Source organism: Musa acuminata, chromosome BXJ3-10, assembly GCF_036884655.1.
Source record: "Musa acuminata AAA Group cultivar baxijiao chromosome BXJ3-10, Cavendish_Baxijiao_AAA, whole genome shotgun sequence".
Lineage (NCBI taxonomy): Eukaryota > Viridiplantae > Streptophyta > Magnoliopsida > Zingiberales > Musaceae > Musa > Musa acuminata.
In genome coordinates this window covers 5742893-5769620 of record NC_088358.1, presented here as the reverse complement: position 1 = coordinate 5769620, position 26728 = coordinate 5742893, and the positions used below count along the sequence as shown (strand labels likewise).

General features: G+C 39.7%; 1 protein-coding gene across 1 annotated transcript; it reads left to right on the top strand.

The window, feature by feature from the left end:
• Positions 1 to 6002: 6002 nt before the first annotated feature.
• Positions 6003 to 7912, top strand: LOC103999768 (RING-H2 finger protein ATL46-like). Its single transcript, XM_009421611.3, has one exon. It carries the CDS (start codon positions 6446 to 6448, stop codon positions 7601 to 7603), a length of 1158 nt encoding a protein of 385 aa, XP_009419886.2. The 5' UTR covers positions 6003 to 6445; the 3' UTR covers positions 7604 to 7912.
• The last annotated feature ends 18816 nt before the right edge of the window (positions 7913 to 26728 follow it).

Below are 26728 nucleotides of genomic sequence, written 5' to 3'. Positions count from 1 at the left end.
AGTCAGCCAAAGCTCGGAGACCGAGCCCAAGCGGTGCCACCTCTTGTCAGGGGCGGTTGCACCGCCCAGTCTCGCTCGGAGACTGAGCCCAGGCGGTGCCACCGCTTAGCTTGGGCGGTTCAACCGCCTGGCAGAAATCAGGGTCCGAATGGGTTGATCCATTCGGCCCAATTTGGGTTTTTTATGGGTCCAATTGACCCAAGATTAAGTTAATGGGATCACCTCCCATTTCCAACTTAATCATTGTGCTAACTACGATATTTCCTAAGACATTTACTGCAACTTGCTCTGGTGCGTCAATCGCTTCTTCCAGCGAGCTTCCGATGAACTTCCATCGATCATCCGATGAACCCTCGGTGATGCTCCTGCGGACTTCCGGCAAACTCCTGGACTTGCGACGATCCACTTGGCGAGTTCCGACGAGCTTCTTTGGCAAGCTCATGGACTTCTCGGATTTGTTCCCGCAGAACCTCCGACGACTGTCCGAACTTCCGTCGAACTCTCGAACTCCCAACGTGATCATTGTCTTGACTCTGGTGCAACTCCTGCTGCATATCTTATTTTCATCGTAGTTAATCCTGCACACTTATCTCAACATATAGATTAGATAACAAATGACAATTGACTTCATCATCAAAATCCGAGATTCAACAGTTATGTGTGCGGAATGCAGTTTTTGGAATGTTGTCTTCACATACCCAAATTTTGTGGTAACCAGATCGGAGGTCCAACTTCATGAAGACTCAAGCTCCTTTTAACTCATTAAGAAGTTCATCCACTACTAGTATTGGGTACTTGCCCTTGATGGTGATGTCATTTAAAGCTCGGTAGTCGATGCACATTCGTCAAGTTCCGTCCTTCTTGCGTAGAAGTAGCTCCAATGAGGAATAGGGGCTGCAACTTGGCTGAATCACCCCTGTTTCAAGCATCTCCTTTATGATCTTTTCAATTTCATCCTTTTAGAGGTGAGGATAATGGTATGGCCAAGTGTTCGCTAGTGGCTTGCCCAGAAGGATTAGAATCTGATGGTCATGATGTCGAGTAGGAGGAAGACCACGCAGCTCAGCAAAAATATAGATAAATTTAGCAAGCAATTGAGCGAGATTTTGATCTTCAATTTCTATTTTCTTCCCCTCTGGTTGCTGCTAGAGATACATCAAAAAGCCACTATTTACCTTGTGTAAAACTTTCTCCATTCGTTGGGTCAAAACGGTGGTTACGTTGCTTCCGCGCTTCCCGCGTAGGATGATATATTTGCCTTTGCAGTAAAATTTCATAATTAATTTGGAAAAGTTTCAAGAGTCATCACCTAGCATCGTCATCAGCCATTCTATGCCAAGCCTAGCCTCATCGTCATCAATTGGTAGGAGGAAGAAGTCGGTGAAAACCTATGGATATCTTTGGTCGCACTTTAGGATTCTTCCGTCGGTGACCTTTACGTCAAACTTGCTGCAACCTTCGATGTGGAGCACCATCCGAGTAGCAACCTTACTATTTATGAAGTTATTAGTGCTGCTTGTGTCAATGAGAATAGTGATTGATTGTTGTTTGAGAAGGCCTCCAACTTTCATCATTTGCGGGTTTAAGTAGTCGGCTAGTGCGTTTACCGTAAAGTCGGTCAGTTGTGATTCTTCTTCCGCATCTTCTTTTTCATGTTCAATGCTCTCTTCTGGATGTTCAATGATCTCTTCTTCTATTAGTTCAATCATAAGAAGTCTCCCTTTTTTACAGTAATGCTCGTGGCTCCACAGCTCGTCGCAATGCCAACATAACCCCTTCGCAGATCGCTCTCGAAGCTCTTCTATTGTCAACCTTTTTAGTGCAGGGGCATGGTTGACAGTAGGGGGGGGATGAGAGCTTAGGTATTGCTGGTTGAGGAGCGACTCTAGTCCTTCGGGCTTCATGGTTCAATCGCTCCTCTTGAAGTCGTGTGAAAGAGATGGCTGCCATAAGCGTGTACGGTTATCACGCTTTAACTTCTCCCCGGATCTCCAACTTCAAGCCCTCAATGAAGGTCCCTAATAGCTAATTTTCAGACCAATCATAGTTTGATTAGATAACCTTTCAAACTTGGTTTGGTACTCCTGAATGGTATAGGTTTGTCGGATCTTTGCTAGTTGTCCGTTAATGTTCTTGTAATTGATTGGTCCAAAGCGGATCAGCAGTCCTTCTTTGAATTATCACAATGAGAGGACTCCATGAGTATATTCAAACTAGTCAAACCACTATATGGCATCCCCTTCAAGATATATAGCCGTAATTTTCACCATAGATGTGTCCACGATTTTGTGGTACTGAAAATATCTCTCTACGTACGAGATCCAACCAATCAGGTCTCCTTCTTTCCATCTAGAAAAGTCCACCCTCATGCGTGGATAATAGGGATCGGTCATAGAGCTTCCCCTCTCTTAGAAGTCATCTCTTTGGGCTTAGTGTGATTGGTCAGAGCTCTCTCCTTGATGTGATTTCTTTGGACTTGGTGGTCGGCCTAAACTGAGTTCGGTAAAGAGAGTTCGAATTTTATCCTCCATTCATGCCTCGAAGGCTTTGAATTTAGCATTGATTGCCTCTTCATGTGCCATAGTATATGCATTCAAATCTGTAATGTTAAGATCACTCTTTTGTTATCGGGTTAAAGGTATGTATAGGTTGAGAGAAGTGGTGGTCGAAAGGATAGGTGGATTGGTGGATGTAGGCTATGGTTTAGGCTTGTTTTGTAGCTATTTTGGGTGCAGTTTAAGGGTGTGGTTTGGTGGAGTTTTAGCACTGTGATGATTGTGGATGAAGGTTAGGGAAAAAAGTTTTAGATTTGTGGTAGATGGCAGTAAAGGTTTGATAGAAATCAGTGGAAGTTGCTTCAGATATGTGTTGTCTTGTAAGAGCAGAATTGTCCACGAAGAAATAACGGTTTCTCGACGAAATTTCTAACAAAAACTGAGAGATTTGAGGAGAGAATTTGACAGCGAAATCTCGATTTATATAACAACAATGATGACTAATTTAATCAAGAAAATTTTAGCATTATAATAGCAAAGAAATTGGTGCAAGTTGTAATAGCAGAATTCTCGTCGAAAAATTCTAACAGTTTGCGACGAAAATTTGCAGCAACATAAGAATATTTTTAGAGATAAATTCCTCAATAGATCAATCTTAGATGGAAGTCAAAATGATCTATGAAGTGTATAAGAAATTTCATTTAAAAAAGATTACAAATAGATCGGTTAAAGGTAATAATATGCGATTAAAATTTTCTGCAGTAATCCTTTGTTAGCAAAGATGATAACTTTTGTGACGAAAGGAATTCGTAGCATGGGATAGATAAGAAGACTTCTTCTTGATATTATGAATAAAAAATTACAGCAACAAAAGGTATTAGTGATAGGAGAATACCATATCTCTGATGCAATTAGAGGTGACGGTAATAGATTGATTTGATCTACGACAAAAGATAATGGTGGAGATGACGACGTCAAGAGCAATTGTGGGAATTGCTTGGCTGGTGGTGGGCAGTAGGGATGGCAGCAAAAGCAACAAGATCGTTGCTCTCATACTAGATGATAAAACCTCAAAGGAATTCTATGTAGATTGATCTTTGAGGGAGATCACTCGTTGGAACGCTATAGGGGTTCCACCCACCTAGAAGTAGACCAAATGGTTGCAATTATAGATATATCTTATCTCAAAGAAATGGAGGCTACATGCTTATATAGGGCTCAAAACCCTAGTCCTAGGGGCTGTTTCGTAACTGAGTTACCCCTTTTGCTCTCAACCCTAACCAACCAGCCCAATAAAAGGGGTGGCGGCTAGGAAGCCCAAAGTCCCAAATATAAATCCTAGTCACTTCTTTAAAGGATAGAAGTGACTATGTGAGGTTTATTATAATCTCATAAAGTTTTATTAGCTACTTAAGTAGGACCCAAACCTATTAGGTCCTATCAAGGGATCAGAATGCTAATCATAATTAACTATGTAAGATAATTTTTAATTACTCATATATATATATATATATATATATATATATATATATATATATATATATATATATATATATATATATATATATATATATATATATATATATATATATATATTCCCGAACCCTAATTGGAACCTATCTCAAGATGTTCCAAATCCAAAAAAAAAAAAAAAAAAACACCAATTCCAAGAAGAAAAGCCAGTCTAACATCTCAAACAATGACCTCACACGTTGTGAAATAGTTAGAACAGTCATCTTGTTTATGTAACTGGGCCTCGTGCCAGGCCTTCACCAGGCAGGCTCCTACATGGAAAACCAGTCAAACTCGAGTGCAGGGATACATCTCGAACAAAACCCCTAAAAAATTGAAGAAAATAGGACTCCAACAATTACACTTGCATTTAAGAAATTTGTGAATACAGAGATTTCCGGCAGCAGATTCACTCATCTCGTGCAAGCAATTGTCTGTGCAATCTTTGCGTTTTCCAAGAACAATCATGATTACAACACTTTTAATTTCTTCACAAATTTGGAGGATTAGGAAATTAGGTATTCTTTTTGCAAGCAGTAAGAGGTGAGGATTCGATTCGATCTTTGAACCCTGTCCCCTCAAAGGGTCCAAGTCTCAACCAGCTTGATTGTTCAATTACTTGATATAATCCTACTTATATTTGTTAATTGGTATTAAGTTTGGTTTGATCCAGTTGTTCAACTATCTTTTCAGGTGGTGAGGTTATAGTCATGAAAATAATTTCTCTGCATTCAAGGATGATATTATCCTTGTCAAATCTTGCATTAGAAGCCTTAATTGCAAGTTTATCATTCATAATAGGACTATTATGAGAACCAAATTGCATACAACCTTTCTTTTAGATTCACATATTTCATGTTTTACATTCATGGGTTAGGGAGATGTCCACAATTAGGTAATATAGTTAGATAAATATATTGATTGTAGAGGATTTTGATCCATGGAAATTAAGTTCCTAAAGCTGTTTCTGCTGCGTTTGCTTTCGTTTCTCTTCTTCTTCTGTCAGCTCTTTCTCTTTTGTTGTTCTTTTCTACTTTGTTTCGAATGCTTATTCTGATGTCTTGCGCTGCCTCGTTTTTTTATCTATCAATCTTTTGAAACTGAACTTTTCTTATTAGGCTTTTCCCTCCAGATTTTGTTCAAACTAATAAATTAGTAGCTTTAACACCTCTACGCTCATTTTCTTAAAGAAGAAGAAGAAGAACAAGTTCATTGTGCCTAAAGAGATCGACTTTTTCTACTTAATGATGTTCATATCAAAATATTTGACACTCCACTTGTATGCTTAGAAAGAAAATTCATAATTATTTTTTAGGTTAAAGGATAAATGCCAGATTCGAATTCAGCTCAATGCAAATGCATTCCTGTGTGCTTAAAGGAGTTGAAAACTGTTCTTGAGAGCTGGCAAAATGATGGTCAGGTAAACTTGAACTTAAGCCAATTGAATAATCTCTCATAAATCACAAATTTCAGAAGAAAATGGTTGCCGGACCGCAAAAAAAAATTAACAGGAACTGTTGGTGTTTAACTCCTTCGTTTTATTACTTGAAAAAATAATTACTTGCAAAATTATGATAATAAGAACAGAAATGATCAATTATGCAGTAATATATATATATATATATATATATATATATATATATATATATATATGAGTAATTAAAAATTATCCTACGTAGTTAACTATGATTAGCATCTTGATCTCTATACTTTAAAAAATAGGATTAAGGTTCCTACACTTAAAACTGAAACATTTAACTCTAATTCTCTATGGGTCATTAACTTCATTAACAAAAAAAATTGTACTTGTTGTCACATGCAAAAAGACACAAATAGAATGGATAAAAATATAATTTTATTATCTTTTAAATTATTAATTTTACATAAACTTCTTGTGCCGATGATTTCCTCTTCCACTCTTCTTTTCAATCTGCTTGCTCGTCTATCGCACCTATTTACCTACCGCACCTGCTTGCTTGCTACACACACCTATTCGTCCGTCACCCCTTTTTGTCTCTATCAATACTTCTATCATCTGAAGGCAATGTTAACTTTCTCACTTCTGCTACTTCAAGCTCGAAAAACATTTAGCTATCTTTTTTTGTTTGTAACTCTGAATAAGCTCAAGAGAAGAAAAAAAAAAAAAAAAAAGGAATCGAAGGAGTCACAGTCTTCTCTTTCCATATCCAACCAACGACCTCTCTCAAGAGAAGCTGCCGCTAACAACACCAACCTGACAACATCCGCCACCACCACCTTCCCTTACCACCACTCACCACTGTATCTAATTGCTTCCTCTGCCTCTGTGTTTTGTCCCCTTGCGTACTGCATTCTTGTGTGGTCTGTGACCTCGGAGCTTGCTCTCCTTTTTGTTGTTGGACCCGAAGAGAAGGTGGCTCCTCAGGTGACTTGTGTTTGGTCTCCCATTAAGGTAGGAGATGGTTGCCACTGACTGCCTGTCCCTCAGAGCTCCTTGCCTTCTCCCTCAGATCAGTCATGGAAGTGGTGTCTCCCCTCACCACCCTTCTCCATGCCTCAACAAGCTTCAGAGGGACTCCGTCCCTACCCGGTCTTCTTCTTCTTCTCCATCAAGCAGCAGGATAAGCCCTGCCGTGCTCTTCGTCATTGTCATTCTGGCAGTCATCTTCTTCGTCTCCGGCCTCCTCCACCTCATCCTCAGGTTCGTCATCAGGAAGCGCCACGCTGCCCCGTCCTCCCGCGCCGCCGCCGCAGCGGCCGACCTGCCGGGCTCGGACGCGCTGCAGCGCCAGCTGCAGCAGCTTTTCCACCTCCACGACTGCGGCCTCGACCAGGCCCTCATCGATGCGCTGCCTGTCTTCCTCTACAGGGACATCGTCGGCTCCAAGGAACCCTTCGATTGCGCCGTCTGCCTGTGCGAGTTCGACGGGACGGACGAGCTCCGGCTGCTGCCCGTCTGCGGCCACGCCTTCCACCTCGCATGCATCGACACCTGGCTGCTCTCCAATTCCACCTGCCCGCTCTGCCGGGGCTCGCTCTTCCTGCCGGGCCTGATGGCCGACAGCCCGGTGTTCGACTTGGGGTACTTGAGGGAGGAGCGGGAAATCCCGGGCGAGCGGGCGGCCGCCCAAGGGGACGACATCGTCACGGACAAGAAGGTGTTCCCTGTGAGGCTTGGCAAGTTCAAGAACTTGGTCACCGACAACGATGTCGGTGGTGGTGAGGGTCATGGCAATGAGGACAGTGGTATCACCGTTTGCAACGTGAGAAGAGAGGAAGGGGAGACCAGCAGTAGCAATCTGGATGCGAGGAGGTGCTTCTCCATGGGCTCCTATCAGTATGTGGTTGCTGATGCCAATCTGCAAGTGGCCTTCAAGAGCTGTTCTGCTACCAGGAATGGCGATGCAAGAGGAGTCAGAGGAAGGGATGCGAGAGGCAACTGTACAGGTAATGAGTCCGTGGAAGGGAAGAGATTGAGTATCGGCGGCAGGCGCGAGAGCTTCTCGGTGTCAAAAATCTGGCTGTGGTCTAACAAGAAGGGGAAGGCCCCAATTTCTTCAGATGTTACAGCTTTTGATGCCAACTTGCCGTGGAAGGCGATGGCAGCCGGTGATTGATACATGAAAATTGTCAGGAACGTGACGAATGTTGCTCTTGGTTTACCAGTAGCTCTCTCGTTCGGTTCACGAGACTCTACTTGCTTTGCTTCCGGTGGTAGCATATGTTCCTTGAGGTCTTCTCAGGTGAAGAACAAAAGTTATTGGTACAATCGCACAAATTTTTTTGTATCTGGTCAATGAATAGAAGAAGAAAGCGGGTGGGATCTGATAATTTCAGCACTCGAGGGATTTATTGTTTTTGTGTTTATTGTGGTGTTGGATTCACAAACGATCGGTTTAGACATTCGTGCATCTTCTCCTTATCTATTTGTTTCGGATCACAACTTTGATAGTAAATAAGATTTCCTCAACTGTATGAGAAAATTTTCTCTCATGATATTATATGTATAAATAAGATTTCCTCAACTGTACGAAGAATATAACTTCTAACTTTTATCTTCTTTTATCGTGGTCTTCGTAGCCATCACAAAAGTTTCGAATGATCTATCTGATCATTAGAATAATCAGGTCAGTTGCATCACTGGGAGCAATTCGATCTCCGTAATGTACCTTGTGTTGGCTGGAAACTTTTGTCCCCCCCCCCCCCCCCCCGCGTTGTCGCTCCGCATCCATAACTGGTAAATCCATGAAAGCTTAGCAGTCACTGTGGCAGTTCCCCTCTCCGGAATTAAGCTGTCTCTCACCTGTTTGTCGAAGGCAGACGGGGGAGTGTTCTGAAAGCAATTTTGCACGGATGATATCATCGACGACTCCAGACGGACGACATGAGTTAGATGTACAGAAGAAATACTCACAATTATATTATATTTTGGAGAGCTAGCTATATGTTAGATTGAAATAGCGTATCGAATGTTGGAGGTGGAATTAGCATTCGAAGTGTTATTTGGCAAAATTACTTTTACGTTTGTTCTTGTCGAAGATGTCATAAGGGGGAGACAAAAAAAGTACGAAACCACTATTTAAAGGGTTAAATATTTCTATATAAATCAAGAAATAGGAGACATGTTTGTCATGCTAAGATACAAAAAGTTGCAGAAGCTCAATGGTTCAAATTGAAACCACCCATCCCTTTTGCATCAGCATCTCTAGTCAAGACCACAGTCTCTAGTGAGTGTACATACCTCAGCAGCATACAGAAAGTAGAGGTAAACGACTGACAAAAGCAAATTGGAGGACCAGCCAACATGATTCTGGTAATATAAGACTCACAGGAGGTAAGAGTTTGAACACATCAACTGTTGGACCACTCGGTGCAATTTACACTCTAGAAAGCTACATGGGACGGAGAGTGATTGTTGCTCTCTGTGCTGCATGAATTTGATTTCTTTTGTCCCTTTTTGCTATGTTATAGCTAGCAGTCTGAGGAGCCAACTTTTTACGTCTGAATGATCTCCTTCACACTCTGTCACCCTTATGCTTTCTTAAAAGAATCTTTAGCTTTCTTTACCATGGAATAAGGAGAAAAGTCATGGATGGGTTTCTCGGTGACTGAATGATTCTTCCCCATGGAAAGTAGAGCTGGGACATACATAGCAAACTTGAGTAGCCCTGGCAAAACTTGGCCTAAGCCTTCAACCCTTTGATGCGCACCTCCAGCAATATGCACAAAAGAAGTTGCACCATTTTAAATAATGAAAGTTAATATTAGTTCCTTTCTTATGTGCATAGATAGTATAGAGAAATATGCGAGTACTAAAGCATAATTTTATTATGTATTATTGTGCAGGAAGAATGCAGAGTATTCGAGATGAAATTGCCATTGTGCTCTTATAGTCCACTTGCATGCGTATTGTGATGATTACAAATTGATGATTCATTGATCCCCAAGGTCAGACATTTAAAATGGTCAAAGGAATAAGATAAATCCAGGACTTGGTGAAGCACTTTCTCTTTTGATGTTGGAGCTGTTATTTTACACAAGAGTATCAGATTTCTTAGCTGGTCTTATTTGTTTGCATCACAAGGGCCACTAGATGTAGCCATTCCATTCATCAGAAGACAAAAAACGAAAGCTGGGAGTACTTCTCAAATCTCTGGCAAACTCCACCTTAAGCAACTAATCTCCCAGTGAGGAGAAACAGTGGTGCACTGATTCCCAGATTCTGCAGCATTTGCCGGCTTCTTGTAAGCTCAAAGCTCAAAGCAGCTCAGACATGAGACTCAATTAAAGTTGATTTTAATTAATAGAATAATGACACTATCATTTCCCTTAGATCTGGTGGCATAAGTAGTCAGGATTTTTTTGTTGATTAAGAACTTTTTAATGGTAAAAATCTAATGTCAAGGCTTCCATCAGCTTACAGAATGGATTTTTTTTTTTTTTTGTCAGTGAAGCAGGCAAGACTGCATAGTAAAAATTACATGTCTAACATCAATGCTATGCATCATGTGATCAGATAGTTAAAAGGGTTTCAACTCTGTTATCCTGGAATTTCTGTCAGCTGTCTTGAATGCCAAAAATTCATACATGCATTCATTTAAAATCTTGTAGCTAACTATTGACCATATTCATTCAAGTGATAGCAGCCAATAATAGGAACTTTTCAAGTGTGGTGGAGTTATTGATTTTGACATACAATTTCTAGTGTTGGAAAAAGAAGACTGTGAGGCAGCAGATTTTGGTTTCTTTCTCTTTCTAAAAGTTAGTTAAACTCCATATATCAACATCAAATATCTATCAAATATATTAGAATATTTAGTTATAAAAACATTTAATTCTACGTTAATTGAGGAGTAGGGAACCAACAACATTTAAACCTCTAACATCACTCTTACACGTAGAAACGTTTTTTAAGACTTATCTCAAAAGATCATAATCATATTAGTTTATATAAAGTGAATAATTCCTCATAATTCTTTATGTTCGTATCATGATGATAAAATATTAACTTATCAGAATAATACTAAAAGGAGAATGAGCCCTTGGCTCTCCTATTAGGGGGATATTAAGAAAGATATTAGGGGACATTAAGAAGGATTAAGAAAATTAATAATTTATAATTATTTAGTTTCATTTTTATTCTCAAACCAGCTTATCACAAGTAATGATGATATATATATATATATATATATATATATATATATATATATATATATATGTATCTGGTCCAACGAAAGATTTGTTTATAATCCCCTGCCACTTTATGATGGTGACCTTACATCTTATGGTGGAAAAATTGCTATGTTTTTACTTCCATTTCACCGCAACCGAAGAAGAAAAAGATAGAAATTTCATATCTGTATGTATCATTACGGACGATTGCGATGGTGCTGGGAAGGCATTGGGTTCATCATTTATATGTTTACGAAGATCACTATCAAAACATAAACATAAGTACCTCTTATATATCTTAATATTAATTTTACTACTGTCCAATATTCCTTTCCAGGATTAGAAAGAAATCGATTGATAACTCTAACTGTATGAGCTATATCTGGCCTAGTATAAACCATAACATACATCAAACTACCTATTGGAGATGAGTAAGACACTATGAATATTTCTTCTTTTTCTTTCTTACTTGTAAAACATTGTTTCGAACTAAACTTGAAATGACCTATAAGTGGAGAACAAATTATTTTGGCTTTACTCATATTGAATATTTCAAGAACCTTTTCAATGTAAGTATCTTGAGATAGCCAAATCTTTATTTTCTTCCTATCACGAAGAATCTTCATACTAAGTATTTGTTTCACCGATCCCAAGTCTTTCATGGTAAAAGACTTACTTAGCTCTATTTTAAGCTTTTCAATTTTTCCAGCATCATGGCCAACGATCAGCATATCATCAACATATAGCAGGAGAATAATGAAATCACTATCTAAAAATTTCTTCATAAATACACAATAATCAGATGTAGTTCTATCATACCCTTGGCTTATCATAAAGGAATAAAATTTATTGTACTACTATCTAGGTGTCTGTTTGAGTCCATATAAGCTTTTCCTAAGCTTACACACCATATTTTCTTTTCCCTTAACTTTGAAACCTTCTATTTACTCCATGTAAATTTTTTCTTTTAAGTCACCATGAAGAAATGATGTTTTCACATCAAGTTGCTCAACTTCTAAATTCAAACGGTCAGCCAAACTAAGAACAACTTGGATAGAGGATATTTTCACAATTGGAGAAAATATTTCTTCAAAGTCAATACATTTCTTATGACTGAATCCTTTCACAACTAGTTGTGCCTTGTATCTTTGTTGTGAGCTATTATTTTCAATCTTCAATTTATAAACCCATTTATTCTTGAGAGCTTTCTTCTCTTTAGGCAACTTTACTAAGTCATATGTGTGGTTCTCAAGCAAGGATCTTATCTATTCTTGTATGACTTTAACCCACTCATTCTTATGCTCATGTAGAATAGCTTCTTGGTAAGTTTCTGGCTCTCCTCCGTCAGTAAGCATAACATACTCATGTAGAGGATATCTGGTAGATGGTTGTCGCTCTCTAGTGGATCGTCTCAATGGAATCTCAATTGGTGGTGGAGGTGCTTATTTAGTTGGTTCAACATCATCAACTGTAGGAGTATGATCACTTGTATTCTCACCACAATCTTCTTGTTCATCTCCCCCATAATCATCATGAACTACAGGTGAAGGAACTGGACCAGACTTCAAGAAATATAAACAGAGGTTCCTGGCTTCTCAACATTATTACTATCATCAAACTATTAATTTTCAAGAAATACAATATCTCTGCTTCTAATAATCTTCTTATTCACTTGTTCCCATAATCTGTACCCAAACTCTTCATGACCATATCCCAAGAAGATATATACTTTTACCTTATTATCAAGCTTGGACCTTTCATCTTTGGAAATATGAACAAATGATTTACACCCAAAAACTCTCAAATGATTATAAGATATATCTTTTCCTTTCCATACTCTCTTTGGAACATCACCTTTCAGAGGAAGTGATGGAGAAAGATTTATCAGGTCAATTGTAATTCTCAAAGCCTCTCCCCAAAATGACTTCGGTAACTTGGCATGGGAAAGCATACACCTAATCCTTTCTTCAATGATTTTGTTCATCCTTTCTACCACACTATTCTGCTGAGAAGTTTTAGGAACTATTTTCTTAAGCCTGATACCATGGAACCTATAATAATTCTCAAAAGGACCCTTGTACTCGCCACTATTATTTGATCGAACACACTTTAACTTTCTGCCAATTTCTCTTTCAACATTGACATGAAACTCTTTGAAAACATCGAATACTTGGTCTTTAGATTTCAAAACAAAAGCCCAAACTTTTCTAGAATGATCATAAATAAAAGTAACAAAATAAAGAGCACATCCAAGAGTTCTAGCTTATATAGTACAAACATCAATATGAATTAAATCAATAACATCTAATTTTTTAGATGATGGATATGTATGAAATATAACTCTATGTGTCTTTTCAACTGAGCAATGATCACAAGATTTAAGAGATGTACCTTATAGCTCCGGTAAAAATTACTTTCTAGCGAGAGTTTGAAGTCTCTTCTCGTTGATATGACCAAGCCTCTTGTGCCAAAGATATATACTTTTACCCTTTTGAATTGCATTAATCTCTTCTTTGTGTAGCTTATCTTCCATGACATAAAAAAGTTAAGCTTATTTCCTATTGCCACAATTAGAGAACCTTTAGTGAGTTTTCATTTGTTTTCACCAAAATAATGTGCAAATCCCTTGTCATCAAGTCTGTATGTAGATATCAAGTTAAGACGAATATCTATAACATATCTGACATCTTTGAGTATCAATTTGCTCTTAAATACTAGTCTCCAAGCAAATATCTCCAATACCCACAATTATAGATGTACCATTGTTTCCCATTCAGACATTACCAAAATCACCAGTAGTGTAAGATCTGAAAAAATCACCATGAGAAGTAACATAAAATGAAGCACCAGAGTTAATTACCCAAGTACTGTCATGAGCTACAAGACTAACACAACCGTCATCACAAACAATAATGATATCACCTTCAGCAGCAACTATATTGATCTCTTTCTCATTTTTCTTCATTTCATTCTATAGTGGAAACATTTGATATATCTTCTAGACTTAGATCTTCCTCTATAACCATATGGATTTCTACTTTGACTTCTTCCATGTCTTTCTTGTTTTCAGTAACAAATGAACAAAAAGAAGATTCACCTTGTTCTTTCCTTCTAGCATCTTCATTTAGCAAACTGTCTTTAATCATATCTATAGTTATAGTCCCTTCGTGGAGTTATAAATTATCACTACATACATTTCCCAACTTTTTGATAAAGAGCTGAGAAGTAATAATCCTTGTATCTCATCATCTATATTCATTTTCAAAGCAACCAACTTGTTTGCAAGACTCTGAAATAAGCTTATGTGCTCAATAATATTACCATCATCTTTATACTTCAAATGTACAAGTCTTCTAAGGAGAGAAATTCTATTTTCCATTATCTTTTTCGTAAATAGATTTTCTAACCTTTATCAAACAACATCAGCTCTGGTTTCATCAGAAATATGCTCATGCAAATTTATATACATCCATCTTCTAATATAGGCAATAGCTTTTCTATATTGAACTTTCCATTCTTTATCGTCCATAGTAGAAGGTTTATCTTTAACTTTGATAGGCTTACACAGATCTTTGCAATAGAGAAAATCTTCCATCATATACTTCAAAGTAGAATAATTTAATGAGTTCAATTTAATCATACCATCTGATTACTCCATTTCAATCACATAAGAAAAACTAGCACCAAATAACCTATAGTTCTGATACCACTTGTTGGGAAAAACTTATTAAAGCGGAATAATTCTTTTCCCTCTTTGTATATCAAAATGGGTTCCTCATCAAAATACCAACTTGATATCAAAATGTAAATATCAACCAGAATAGCATAAACAGTAGAATAATAAATCAATCACATAGTGAGACCAAATTTTTAATGTAAAAAACCTAATGTGGGAAAAACTATGGGACCATAGTCAACCTCAAACTTCCATTATAAATAATAATGATAATAGGTTTACAATAAGTCTTCTTTAGAATAGCAAGAGGATCACAATAACATCAAGATCATATATCTTGGCTCAAAAATAGCATATTTTCATCACATAAATGGATCTCATGATAAGAGAATTTTAGGTCTCACAAAGTGGATATCATAGGAAAGTATCCCAAAGAAGGTAAACTATAGATCAACACCATTAGGATTATAGAACTTACTGTAAGAATTCTTCACATAAAATTTGGGTCAAAATTGACAACGTTTGGTCATTGATTGTCAAGCAAAAAACTTAGAATTCTAATTTTCTTCCTCCTCTTTCTCTCTCTCTTTCCCTTTCCTCTCGTACGTTGCCCTTTCTCATGTTATACCCTCCCTTTTAATTATTGATTTGGGCTCAAAAAAACCCAATGGTTCAAGCCCATGAGCTGGACCAACAATTTTACATTAATCAAATGTTAATACGTGGTGACATCTACTTTCCCAATAAAAAAAATCGATAGCATCGAGATTGGCACAATGGAGTTCTTGTCCTAATATTCTTTTAACTATTTATATAATATTCTTGTTTGTATTCTGAACTTGATGTTAGAGGTTATTTCACATCGGTTCAATATCTAGTCGCTCAATAAGCAAATTGATAGTCTTTAAATTTCACACACCTACATCGATAATATTATATCAGAAAATATCGTAAGCACCACATCAATAGATTGGTTCGAAAGAGATCTACACGTCTACAATTCTTAGTATATGCTTTTCTGATAAGACGTGGATAAAGAAACATTATGATATCTTAGCTAGTTTGAGTCCATATCACGCTAGCTCTCGTAGTTTAATCTTTATATACTAATAAATCACATCAGTCAATTATATGATGTCAGGAGATATTTTTTTCTTAAAACGTAGATCCACTGGATCTATTGGGCTGACGGCATACGCTCATAATATATTTTAACAATCCATAGCTCACCTCTCCTTTTATTTAACCCTAAATCTAATAAGGATAGTAGATGGGTGGTATGATGATTGTGAAAATTGATGAAAAACTATAGTAGTAAGTAACAGAAAAATAAGAGAAGGAAAGGGAAGAAAAACTATAGTTTGTTTTAAAAACAGTTGGGTTTATTCGACGGTGACTTAGTGATAAAATCTTTTACCATGTTTCTATTGAAAGTTATGTATATTCTCTTTGGAAAAAGTTGGAAGGTCTCTATGAAAGAAAAACTACTAGCAACAAAGTTTTCTTGATTAGAAAACTTATAAATCTGAAATATAAAAAGGGTACTTCTATTGCTGAGCATTTGAATGAAATGTAGAGTATCACTGACCAGTTATCTTCTATGAAAATATCTCTTAATGATGAGTTATAGGCATTGTTACTTCTCGATTCATTGCTAGAAAGTTGAGAGACACTAGTGGTTTCCCTCAGTAATTCTGACCAAATGATGTTGTCATAATGAGTTAGGTAACAAGCAGTTTGTTGAATGAAGAGTTGAGAAAAAAGAATTCAACAACATCTCAGAATGATTTACAAGCACTTATCTTAAAGAATAGAGGAATGTCAAAGTCCAAGGATAGAAGTAGTTCACGCATTGATAGAAGCAAGTCAAGATCAAGAAAATATATTATTTGCTATAACTATGGTGAGTAAGGACATTTCAAGAACCAATGTAAACAACCTAATAAGAGCAAGAAAAAGAGAAAAGAAGTGGAGTCTATAGAGTCAAAAGATAATACTACAACTACAATGCAATACAGGGTGGTGTTTATTTGATTTTATCTCATTCTGATGATAATTTTTCTTGTGTATGTCAAGATCTTGAGTGGATGATTGACACAGATGATTCTTATCATACTACACTATGGAGAGAGTTTTTTGCTACTTATAGGTCTGAAAATTTTGGTGCTGTCAAGATGGGCAACTATGATACATCAGACATCATTGACATGAGTGATATTGACATAAAGGCCAACTTTGGCTGCAAGTTGATATTTTAAGATGTGAGACATGTGGTTGAATTTAATTTTAGTTAGAATGATGAAGACTATGATAGTTGATTTCACAAAGGGCAATGAAAGCTCAGTAAGAGTTCTCTTATTATGGTTAGTGGAAAGAAATGCCATACTTTATATAGGTTGCAGGCCAAAGCTTGTGGTGAGCAACTGAATGCTATAGAGAAAGACTTTAGCATTGAGTTATGACATAGGTGATTGAGGCATATGAGCGAGAAGAGACTGCAAGAGAGAGGTATTACCAGAACTCAAAGTTACACGTATGAACCCTTATATTGATTGTTTGGTTGGTAAACAACATAGAGTTTCATTTGCTAGTCCTATTTTATCTAGAAAAATGCATGTCTTAGACCGTATTTATATAGATGTATATGATTTTTTTAGGACAGAAACTCATGATGGATCTGTTAATATTCTTGGTATCAGTGGTGCACTTTATTTTATCACTTTTATAGATGATTTTTTTAGGAAAGTTTGTGCCTATCCTATGAAGATAAAAAATCAGGTTATTAATGTCTTCAAAGAGTTTCATGCCAGAGTTGAAAGGGAGATAAAAATAATAATTGAAATGCATAAGATCAGATAATGATGGTGAGTACATAGGATTATTTAATGATTATTGTAAGTCATATGACATCCAACATGAGATGACAGTTCCTGGTACATCTCAGCATAATGCTATTGTAGAGAGGAAGAACCACACCATCATGGAAAAGATCAGATGTATGCTTTCATAGGCCAAGCTACCCAAAAAGTTTTAGAATGAGGCTTTAAGGATTACAGTTGATATGATCAACTTGTCACTATGTACAACCCTAGATAGTAATGTTGCAGAGCATGTATGGTTAAAGAAAGATATTTCCTATAGGCATTTGAGAGTGTTTGATTGTCATGCATTTGCACATGTTCCAAACAATGAGAGATCCAAGTTAAATGGTAGGACAAAATAATGTATTTTTCTTAGCTTCTCACGTGATCATTTTGGTTATAGGCTTTAGAATCCAGAAAAGCAGAAGGTGTTTAGAAGTAGAGATGTGGTCTTAATCAAACCTTCGAGAATTTGAAGAAGAAGGCACCAGCCAAGACTTATACAGAAGGATTAATAGATTGTGACCTAATTACTCCTCAAGTATATCAATGTGATGTGGAAGATGTGTAGGAGATGGTGTAGAGCCCGATATTGATCTACCTATAGGATATATTGAGCAAGAAGAAGTTAAAGAGCAACTTCCTATAGAACCTTAGTTGAGAAGATCTTTTAGACAATGTCAACCTTCTAGAAGATACTCTACAGATGAGTATGTGATGCTTACTGATACAGGTGAACCAAAGAGTTACCAGGAAGTAGTTGAAAGTGAGCAGAAAAAGAAGTGGTTAGTTGCTATGTAGGAAGAGATGGATGCTCTGCAGAAGAACCATACTTATAATTTGGTGTAACTATTAAAGGAAATGAAGGCATTAAAGAACAAGTGGGTTTTTAAGTTAAAGACTTAAGAATATTATTCTCAACTAAAGTACAAAACTAGATTGGTTCTGAAATACTTTGGTAAAAAGAAATGTATTGACTTTAAAGAGATTTTTTTTATATTATTAAAATATCTTCTATTCGCGTTGCTCTTGGTATTGCTACTAGCAAGGACTTAAAGGTTGAGTAGTTAGATGTGAAGACAACTTTCCTTAATCATGATTTGGAGGAGAAACTTTATATGGAGCAACCAGAAGGCTTTAGAGTCAACGATAAAGAGAACTTTATCTACAAGTTGAGGAAGAGCTTGTATGGGCTGAAGCAAGCTCCAAAACAATAGTACAGAAAGTTTGATTCATTTATACTAAAAATGGATACAAAAGAATGGCTTCAGATCATTGTGTGTACATCAAATGATTTGGTGAGAATTTTATTATTCTCTTACTTTATGTTGATGATATGCTTATCATTAGGAAAGGTATATCTAAAATTAACAGGTTGAAGAAGTAACTGAGTGAGTCTTTTGCAACGAAGGATATGGAATCAGCAAAATAAATACTAGGCATGTAGATTTCTCGTGATAGGAAAAATAAGAAGATTTGGTTGTCACAAGAGAAATACATCGAGAAGGTATTGGAAAGGTTCAGTATGAGTAATGCAAAGTCAGTTGGTTCTCCTCTTACAAGTCACTTCAAGTTGTGCTCAGAACAGAATCCATCAAGTGATGAGGAGAAGGAGAAAATACAAAAGATTCATTATGCTTCAATAGTTGGAAGTTTAATGTACGCAATGGTTTGTACGAGGCCAAACATTACATATATAGTGGGTGTTACTACTAGATTTCTTACAAATTCAAGTAAAGAGCACTGGGCAGTAGTGAAATGTATTTTTAGATATCTTAAAGGGAGCTCTAAGGTTTATTTTGCTAGTCATAAGTGCCCAACAAGCCAATCACGTGAGTGATGGCACGTGTGACTTGATACAGAATCTTTTTGCTTATTATATTTTGGCGTATATCACTTTATAACTATTGCATAAATGCATATATATTGTGATGTCCTTGGATTTGTGCAATGGGAATCGGATCGTGATGAGATCACGATAATGAGATCGATTCACCTTTAAACACATATCCTAAATAATCCCGGTCATAGGTTACTCGAGAGGGACATCGTGATAACCGGATAGACTGATGTGCTGTATACCCGTCCATATGATGGATGCAGCTGGTCTCATAGCTGCTCGTGTAGGGACACTAGGGATACAATACAGGTGCTCATTGGAGAATGAGTTCACTGATTGATCCGCTTACGGAATGCTGGATGGTTGATGATGCCTTATTGTCAGACAACGATTCCGTAGTCCTAGTGGTGTATCTGGTTCTTAGACTTGAGACACCAAGGATGTCCTGTATGAGTGCTCCACTCTTTGATACCAGACTTATAGGTTTGGCTGTTCCCAGATCTAGTACAGCTGGTCATTGGGAGTGGTAGTCGACCTTACGAGGGCTATTGAGTGTCGATAGAGGATCATCCACTCTCGGTATCATGAGAGGAATATCCCATGTGTTCTTGCTCAGACAAATCCCTGGCCAGGGTCATTCGGGTTGAGAGAGAAAGAGTTCTCCGGGAGAATCCGATTAGAGCGAGACTCAAGTAGAAACCGTATGGGTCTGACAGCACCATGCTCGATATACGGTCTCTGGGATATTAGATGGATGAGGGACTATAGGTACATGGTAACTGAGGACAGACAGGTCCAATGGATTGGATTCCCCTGTATCGTCTGGGGACTACGGCGTAGTGGCCTAGTACTTCCGTAGTCGATGAGTCGAGTGAATTATTACAGAGATAATAATTCACTTAGTTAGAAGGAGTTCTGACAGGTATGACTCACGGCCAGCTCGATATTGGGCCTAGAGGGTCACACACATATGGTAGGCATTGCGATGAGTAGAGGTTCGGATATGAGATATCCGACGGAGCCCTTGTCTTATTGGATGCAGATCCAATACCCACTAGGGAAAGGACCCATTAGGGTTTTGACACGGGATCTCTATAAATAGGAGGGATTCACAGTCTCATAGGCTAGAGTCTTTGCTTGCCCTTCCTATTCTCCTCTCCCTCTCCACCTCAGAGTAGGCCTGGAGTTTTGAGGAGCGTCGTCGCAACCCTGCTGTGTGGATCACCGCTAGAGAGGAGGACGCTTGACCTCCTTCACCCTCTCCTAAGGATCTGCAAGGAAACAGGGATATACGATCTCCCTAGGTAACACAATCTCTATACGCAGTTTTGTGTTTTTGCGGATTTTGCGCACCAATCTTCGCACGACGATGAACATCCTTTTGGGAATCGGGGATTTTTGTTTTCTTGTTCTTCCGCTGCGCATATGATGTCGCCCCCCCTATGATTTCCTAACAGTGGTATCAGAGCCAGGTTGTTCGTGCGAATGATTGGTTTTTGAACTGCGTGTGTTGTGTTTAGGAAGAATTTTGACGTCAAAATCGTTGACGCAAAAGCAAGGAAGGGCAACAACAGTTGCTGCCCTCGATCTGCATGCCTGCAGCCACCTGCAGCGGCAGCCGCAGCCAGGCAGCACAGCGCCGGCGCATGCGCAAGCGCTGTGCCTGCAGCAGCCGGCCGGCGGCCTGCTTGCAGCAGGCTTGCTGCCGGCGGGGCTGGCAACCCACGGGCAGAGGCGCCGCAGGGCAGCGGCGCCTACCGCCGAAAGGAAGCGGCGCCTGCCGCCGCAGGGCAGCGACGCGCGATGCCTGCCGCCGCAGGGCAGCGACGCGCGACGCCTGCCGCCGCAGGGCAGCGACGCGCGACGCCTGCCGCCGCTGCTCCCGCGGGCGAAACCCCCCCCCACAGGGGCGGCCGCCCGGCGGGACAGCACCGCCTGCGGAGGCAGCGGCGCCCGAAGAGGGCGCCCACCCGCAGCGGCATCGCCGCCAGCGGGCGTGCCGCCTGCAGGCGAGGGCAGTGCCCTCGCCCCGCCGCACAGGCCGCCGCCGGCAGGGTGGCGGCGGCGGCAGCAGCGAAAAGGGGAAAGGGTATTAGGGTTTTCTGCGCAAAAGACAGTTTTGCCCCTCGGAATTTGAGAAATTCCAGTTTCTGTCTTTTGTCCAAATTACGAAAATACCCTTAGGAATTGAGAAATTCCCTATATATCCCTCATTTCAGAAAATATTAATTAATTAAAAGGTTTAGTTGATTATTATTTTTATTATTATCTAGTAGTCCTACATGATGATGATTATTTATACATGTGATGTATGATGAGTGGACGGATGATCATGGACCGTGTGATGTGTGTACTTGTGATTATTATTATTGAGGTCTGCGAACCTCCATTATATTTCTCGTTTATTGTCGGGCCTGCGTGCCTATGATTAAGTTGTAATCACATGAGGAGGCGCAGCGGGAGCGTGGAAGCCATAGCGGGACCCACGAGACGGACGATCGTGATGCATGGAGATGCATCAAGATGTCGACGGAACCGACGAGGACGAGATGGACGATCACAAGGCATGGAGATGCACCGTTGCACACATAGATCTTGATGTGAGTGATTAGGCCTACTGGCTCGGGCCTAATCATATTAGGTTGTGGTCCATGATCATCTGGTGTGATTGCTTATACACATACTAGATATGTATATATATTTGCATGCGATGTAGATATATATTAAATATGTATATGTGTGACATGTCATATTAGGAGACCAAATCATAGAAACATCTCTCGATAATATTAAGTCGGTAAACGTGAGGCAATTAGATTGACCCACGTGGCCTTCCATCGTTATGAGTAGGAACCGAATCCCGGTGTAGGTTGAGTTGGTCGAGTCCCTCGAGACTCACCTATATCGCGATTCGCTATCTTGCTTACGACATAGAGATGTCACCGGTGACCTGAGGGCATGATATGCTTGGTCGAGTCCCTCGAGGGTATATCATCAAATCAGACTCATCTTGTAACGAAGGTGTTGACTTAACCGAGCATCATGGTTGGTCGAGTCCCTCGAGGCCATGGTGATTCGGAGGCCGAACAGGACGGGAATCACAAGGAGTTGTGATCGGCAAGAGTTGTCTACCTTTTAGGCTTAGTGTGATTGGTCGAGTCCCTCGAGGTTACACTAAGACGCTGATTGGATCCTGATCCCCACTAGAAGTCTGCCGGAGACTTCCGTTTCACGTGCTGAGGGTGTCGCGTGACTCGTTAGTAAAATAGTGGGAGCATATTAAGATAGAAGTCCATATCTTGATAGTTTATTTCTTGCAAAATCTGCATGTTATTCATTTTTGCTACATCTTTATTTTCAGAAAATGTCGCTTTCAAATCCCTTACGTGGCATACTTGATGTCAACCGCCTCACTGGTCCAAATTATACGGATTGGCTCCGTAACTTGAGAATTGTTCTCACAGCGGAGAAAATCGTGTACGTCCTTGATACAGTGATGCCTACGCCCGAAGAAGGGGCAAGCGAGGATGAGATCGCTCGCTACGTGAAGTACATTGATGACTCCACTCTTGCTCAGTGCTATATGTTGGGCTCTATGACTCCAGAGTTACAGAGACAACATGAAAAGATGGATGCCAGATCCATTCTCCTACATGTCCGTAAATTGTTTGAGGAACAGGGAAGGACTCAACGATATGAGATATCCAAGAGCCTTTTCCGCGCTAGGATGACTGAGGGGACACCGGTTCAGAACCATGTCCTAAAGATGATTGAGTGGATAGAGAAACTCACAGGTCTAGGAATGGTCCTAGAGGATAACTTGTGTGTGGACATTGTGCTTCAGTCCCTACCAGATTCCTTTTCACAGTTCATAATGAACTTTAATATGAACAAGCTTGAGGTGACTCTCCCAGAGCTCCTCAATATGTTGAGGGAGGCAGAGAGTACTATTAAGAAAGAGAAGCCAGTTCTCTACACTGGTGAGACCAGAAAGAAAAGGAAAGCAGAAAGGTCCCTTAAGAAGGGAAAGGGCAAGGGCAAACAAGGTAAAGCAAAGGTTGCTAAGAAAGACCCAACAAAGGACAAAGGCCAGTGCTTCCACTGTGGTAAAGATGGGCACTGGAAGAGAAACTGCAAAGAGTACCTTGCAGAAAGGGCGAAACAAAAGCTTGATGAAGCTTCAGGTACATTCATGATCAGTCTCCATTTGTCAGACTCTTATGATAACACATGGGTATTAGATACCGGTAGTGCTTATCATATATGTAATTCGTTGCAGGTTCTGGCAAGGCCTAGGAGACTAGAGAGAGGCGAGATGGACCTCAAGATGGGTAATGGAGCAAAAGTTGCTGTATTAGCTGTTAGCGAGGTCGCCCTACATCTGCCTAGTGGAGCTTTTATTGCATTAGATGCATGTTATTTTGTTCCTCCTATTATCAAAAACATTATCTCCATTTCATGTTTAACAGTTAGTGGATATAAATTTGTTTTTGAGAACAATGGTTGTTCAATATTATTAGATGATAAGATCATCACGAAAGGAACATTGCATAATGGTTTATTTATGTTAGACACTACTCCACATATCATGAATGTAAATGTGTCTAAGAGGAAACGAGATGAGTTGAACAGTGCATACCTGTGGCATTGTAGACTAGGTCACATCCATGAAAGAAGGATTCAAAAGTTGCTAAATGATGGATATCTAGATCCATTCGACTATGTGTCATATGCAACTTGTGAGCCTTGCATTCGTGGAAAACTGACCAACTCTCCATTTAGTGGAACTGGAGAGAGAGCCACTGAGTTGTTGGAACTCATACATAGTGATGTATGTGGACCCATGTCAACTCATGCCATTGGAGGTTACTCCTACTTCATTACATTTACTGATGATTTCTCAAGGTATGGATATGTGTACTTAATGAAGTACAAGTCCGAGGCCTTTGAGAAATTCAGAGAGTATAAGAATGAGGTGGAGAACCAGACTGGAAAGAGTATCAAAACTCTTCGATCAGATCGAGGAGGTGAGTACTTAAGTACAGAGTTTACTCACTTCCTCAAGGACCATGGGATATTATCCCAATGGACACCTCCTTATACACCTCAGCTCAATGGTGTCTCTGAAAGGAGAAATCGTACATTATTAGATATGGTACGGTCCATGATGAGTTTCGCTGACCTACCCATCTCATTCTGGGGATATGCCCTAGAAACCGTAGCTTACCTTCTGAACAGAGTTCCAACTAAGTCGGTGGTGTCTACACCATATGAGATATGGAAAGGGAAGAAGCCTGATCTTAAAGTAGTTAAGATTTGGGGCTGCTCTGCCCATGTTAAAAGACACAACCCCGATAAGTTAGAATCAAGGACAGGGCGATGTAAATTTGTGGGATACCCCAAGGAAACTTGTGGGTATTATTTCTATCATCTCGAGGACCAAAAGGTCTTTGTAGCTAAGAGAGCAGTGTTCCTTGAGAAGGAACACATTCTTGGCGGAGACAGTGGGAGAATGATAGAGTTGAGCGAAGTTAGGGAACCAAGCTCAAGCACCACTCTACAGCCCGAGTCTGTTCAGGTATCTAATACACAAGTTTCAACTTTACGCAGGTCTGATAGAGTATCCCATCCTCCTGAGAGATATGTGGGACATATTAGAGCAGAGGATGTAGAGGATATTGATCCTCATACCTACGAGGAGGCTATTATGAGTATAGACTCCGGGAAGTGGAAAGAAGCCATGAATTCTGAGATGGATTCTATGTACTCCAATAAGGTTTGGAACCTAGTTGATGCACCCGAAGGTATTGTACCCATCGGTTGCAAGTGGATCTTTAAGAAAAAGATCGGAGTAGATGGAAAGGTAGAGACCTATAAAGCAAGGCTAGTGGCTAAGGGGTATCGTCAAAGGCAAGGTGTTGACTACGACGAAACTTTCTCACCCGTAGCAATGCTAAAATCCATCAGAATTCTATTGGCTATTGCAGCACACTATGATTATGAGATCTGGCAGATGGATGTGAAAACCGCATTCCTCAACGGGAACCTGGAGGAGGAGGTGTATATGATGCAACCTGAGGGATTCGTGTCCAAGAACTGCCCAGATAAGGTGTGTAGGTTGCTTAGATCCATTTATGGACTAAAGCAAGCTTCCCGAAGTTGGAACATAAGATTTGATGAGGCAATCAGATCTTATGACTTCGTTAAGAACGAAGATGAGCCTTGTGTATACAGAAAGGTAAGTGGGAGCGCTATTAGCTTTTTGGTGTTATATGTGGATGACATCCTCATCATTGGGAATGACATAGGAATGCTATCCACAATAAAGGCTTGGTTATCTAGACACTTCTCCATGAAGGACTTAGGAGAAGCATCTTATATCTTGGGGATTAGAATCTATAGAGATAGATCCAAAAGGATGCTTGGCTTGTCCCAGTCCAGGTACATAGAAACTATTGTCAAAAGGTTTGGCATGGAAAATTCCAAAAGAGGTCTCATACCGATGAGACATGGGATATCGCTTTCTACGAGTATGTCCCCAAAGACTCCAGAAGAAAGGGCGAACATGGATATGATACCTTATGCCTCAGCAATAGGGTCTATCATGTATGCCATGCTATGTACTAGGCCTGATATAGCGCATGCTCTGAGTGTCACGAGCAGGTATCAGGCGGATCCAGGCTTGGAGCACTGGAAAGCAGTAAAGTGTATCCTTAAGTACTTGAGAAGGACTAAGGATCTTTTACTAGTATATGGAGGTAATAGCCTTAAGGTTGAAGGCTACACTGACTCAAGTTTTCAGTCTGATATCGATGATAGCAAGTCGAATTCAGGGTATGTGTACACCTTGAATGGAGGAGCAGTGTGCTGGAAGAGTTCCAAGCAAGATACCACTGCTGACTCGACCACAAAGGCGGAGTACATTGCTGCATCAGATGCAGCAAAGGAGGGAGTCTGGTTGAAGAAGTTCATCACAGATTTGGGAGTCGATACAGATAGCGACAAGTCGACTTCCTTATATTGCGACAACTATAGGGTGATTACTCAAATAAGGGAACCCGGGTCTCATCAGAAGTGTTCTGAGGAGGTTCCACCTTATCAGAGAGATCGTGACCCGAGGAGATGTAGCAGTGGAAAGAGTTCCATCCGAAGATAACATTGCAGATCCACTAACAAAGCCATTGTCTCAGATTGTCTTTGAGCGTCACAGGGGTCTGATGGGGATCAGACACATAGGTGATTGGCTTTAGGTCAAGTGGGAGATTGCTAGTCATAAGTGCCCAACAAGCCAATCACGTGAGTGATGGCACGTGTGACTTGATACAGAATCTTTTTGCTTATTATATTTTGGCGTATATCACTTTATAACTATTGCATAAATGCATATATATTGTGATGTCCTTGGATTTGTGCAATAGGAATCGGATCGTGATGAGATCACGATAATGAGATCGATTCACCTTTAAACACATATCCTAAATAATCCCGGTCATAGGTTACTCGAGAGGGACATCGTGATAACCGGATAGACTGGTGTGCTGTATACCCGTCCATATGATGGATGCAGCTGGTCTCATAGCTGCTCGTGTAGGGACACTAGGGATACAATACAGGTGCTCATTGGAGAATGAGTTCACTGATTGATCCGCTTACGGAATGCTGGATGGTTGATGATGCCTTATTGTCAGACAAC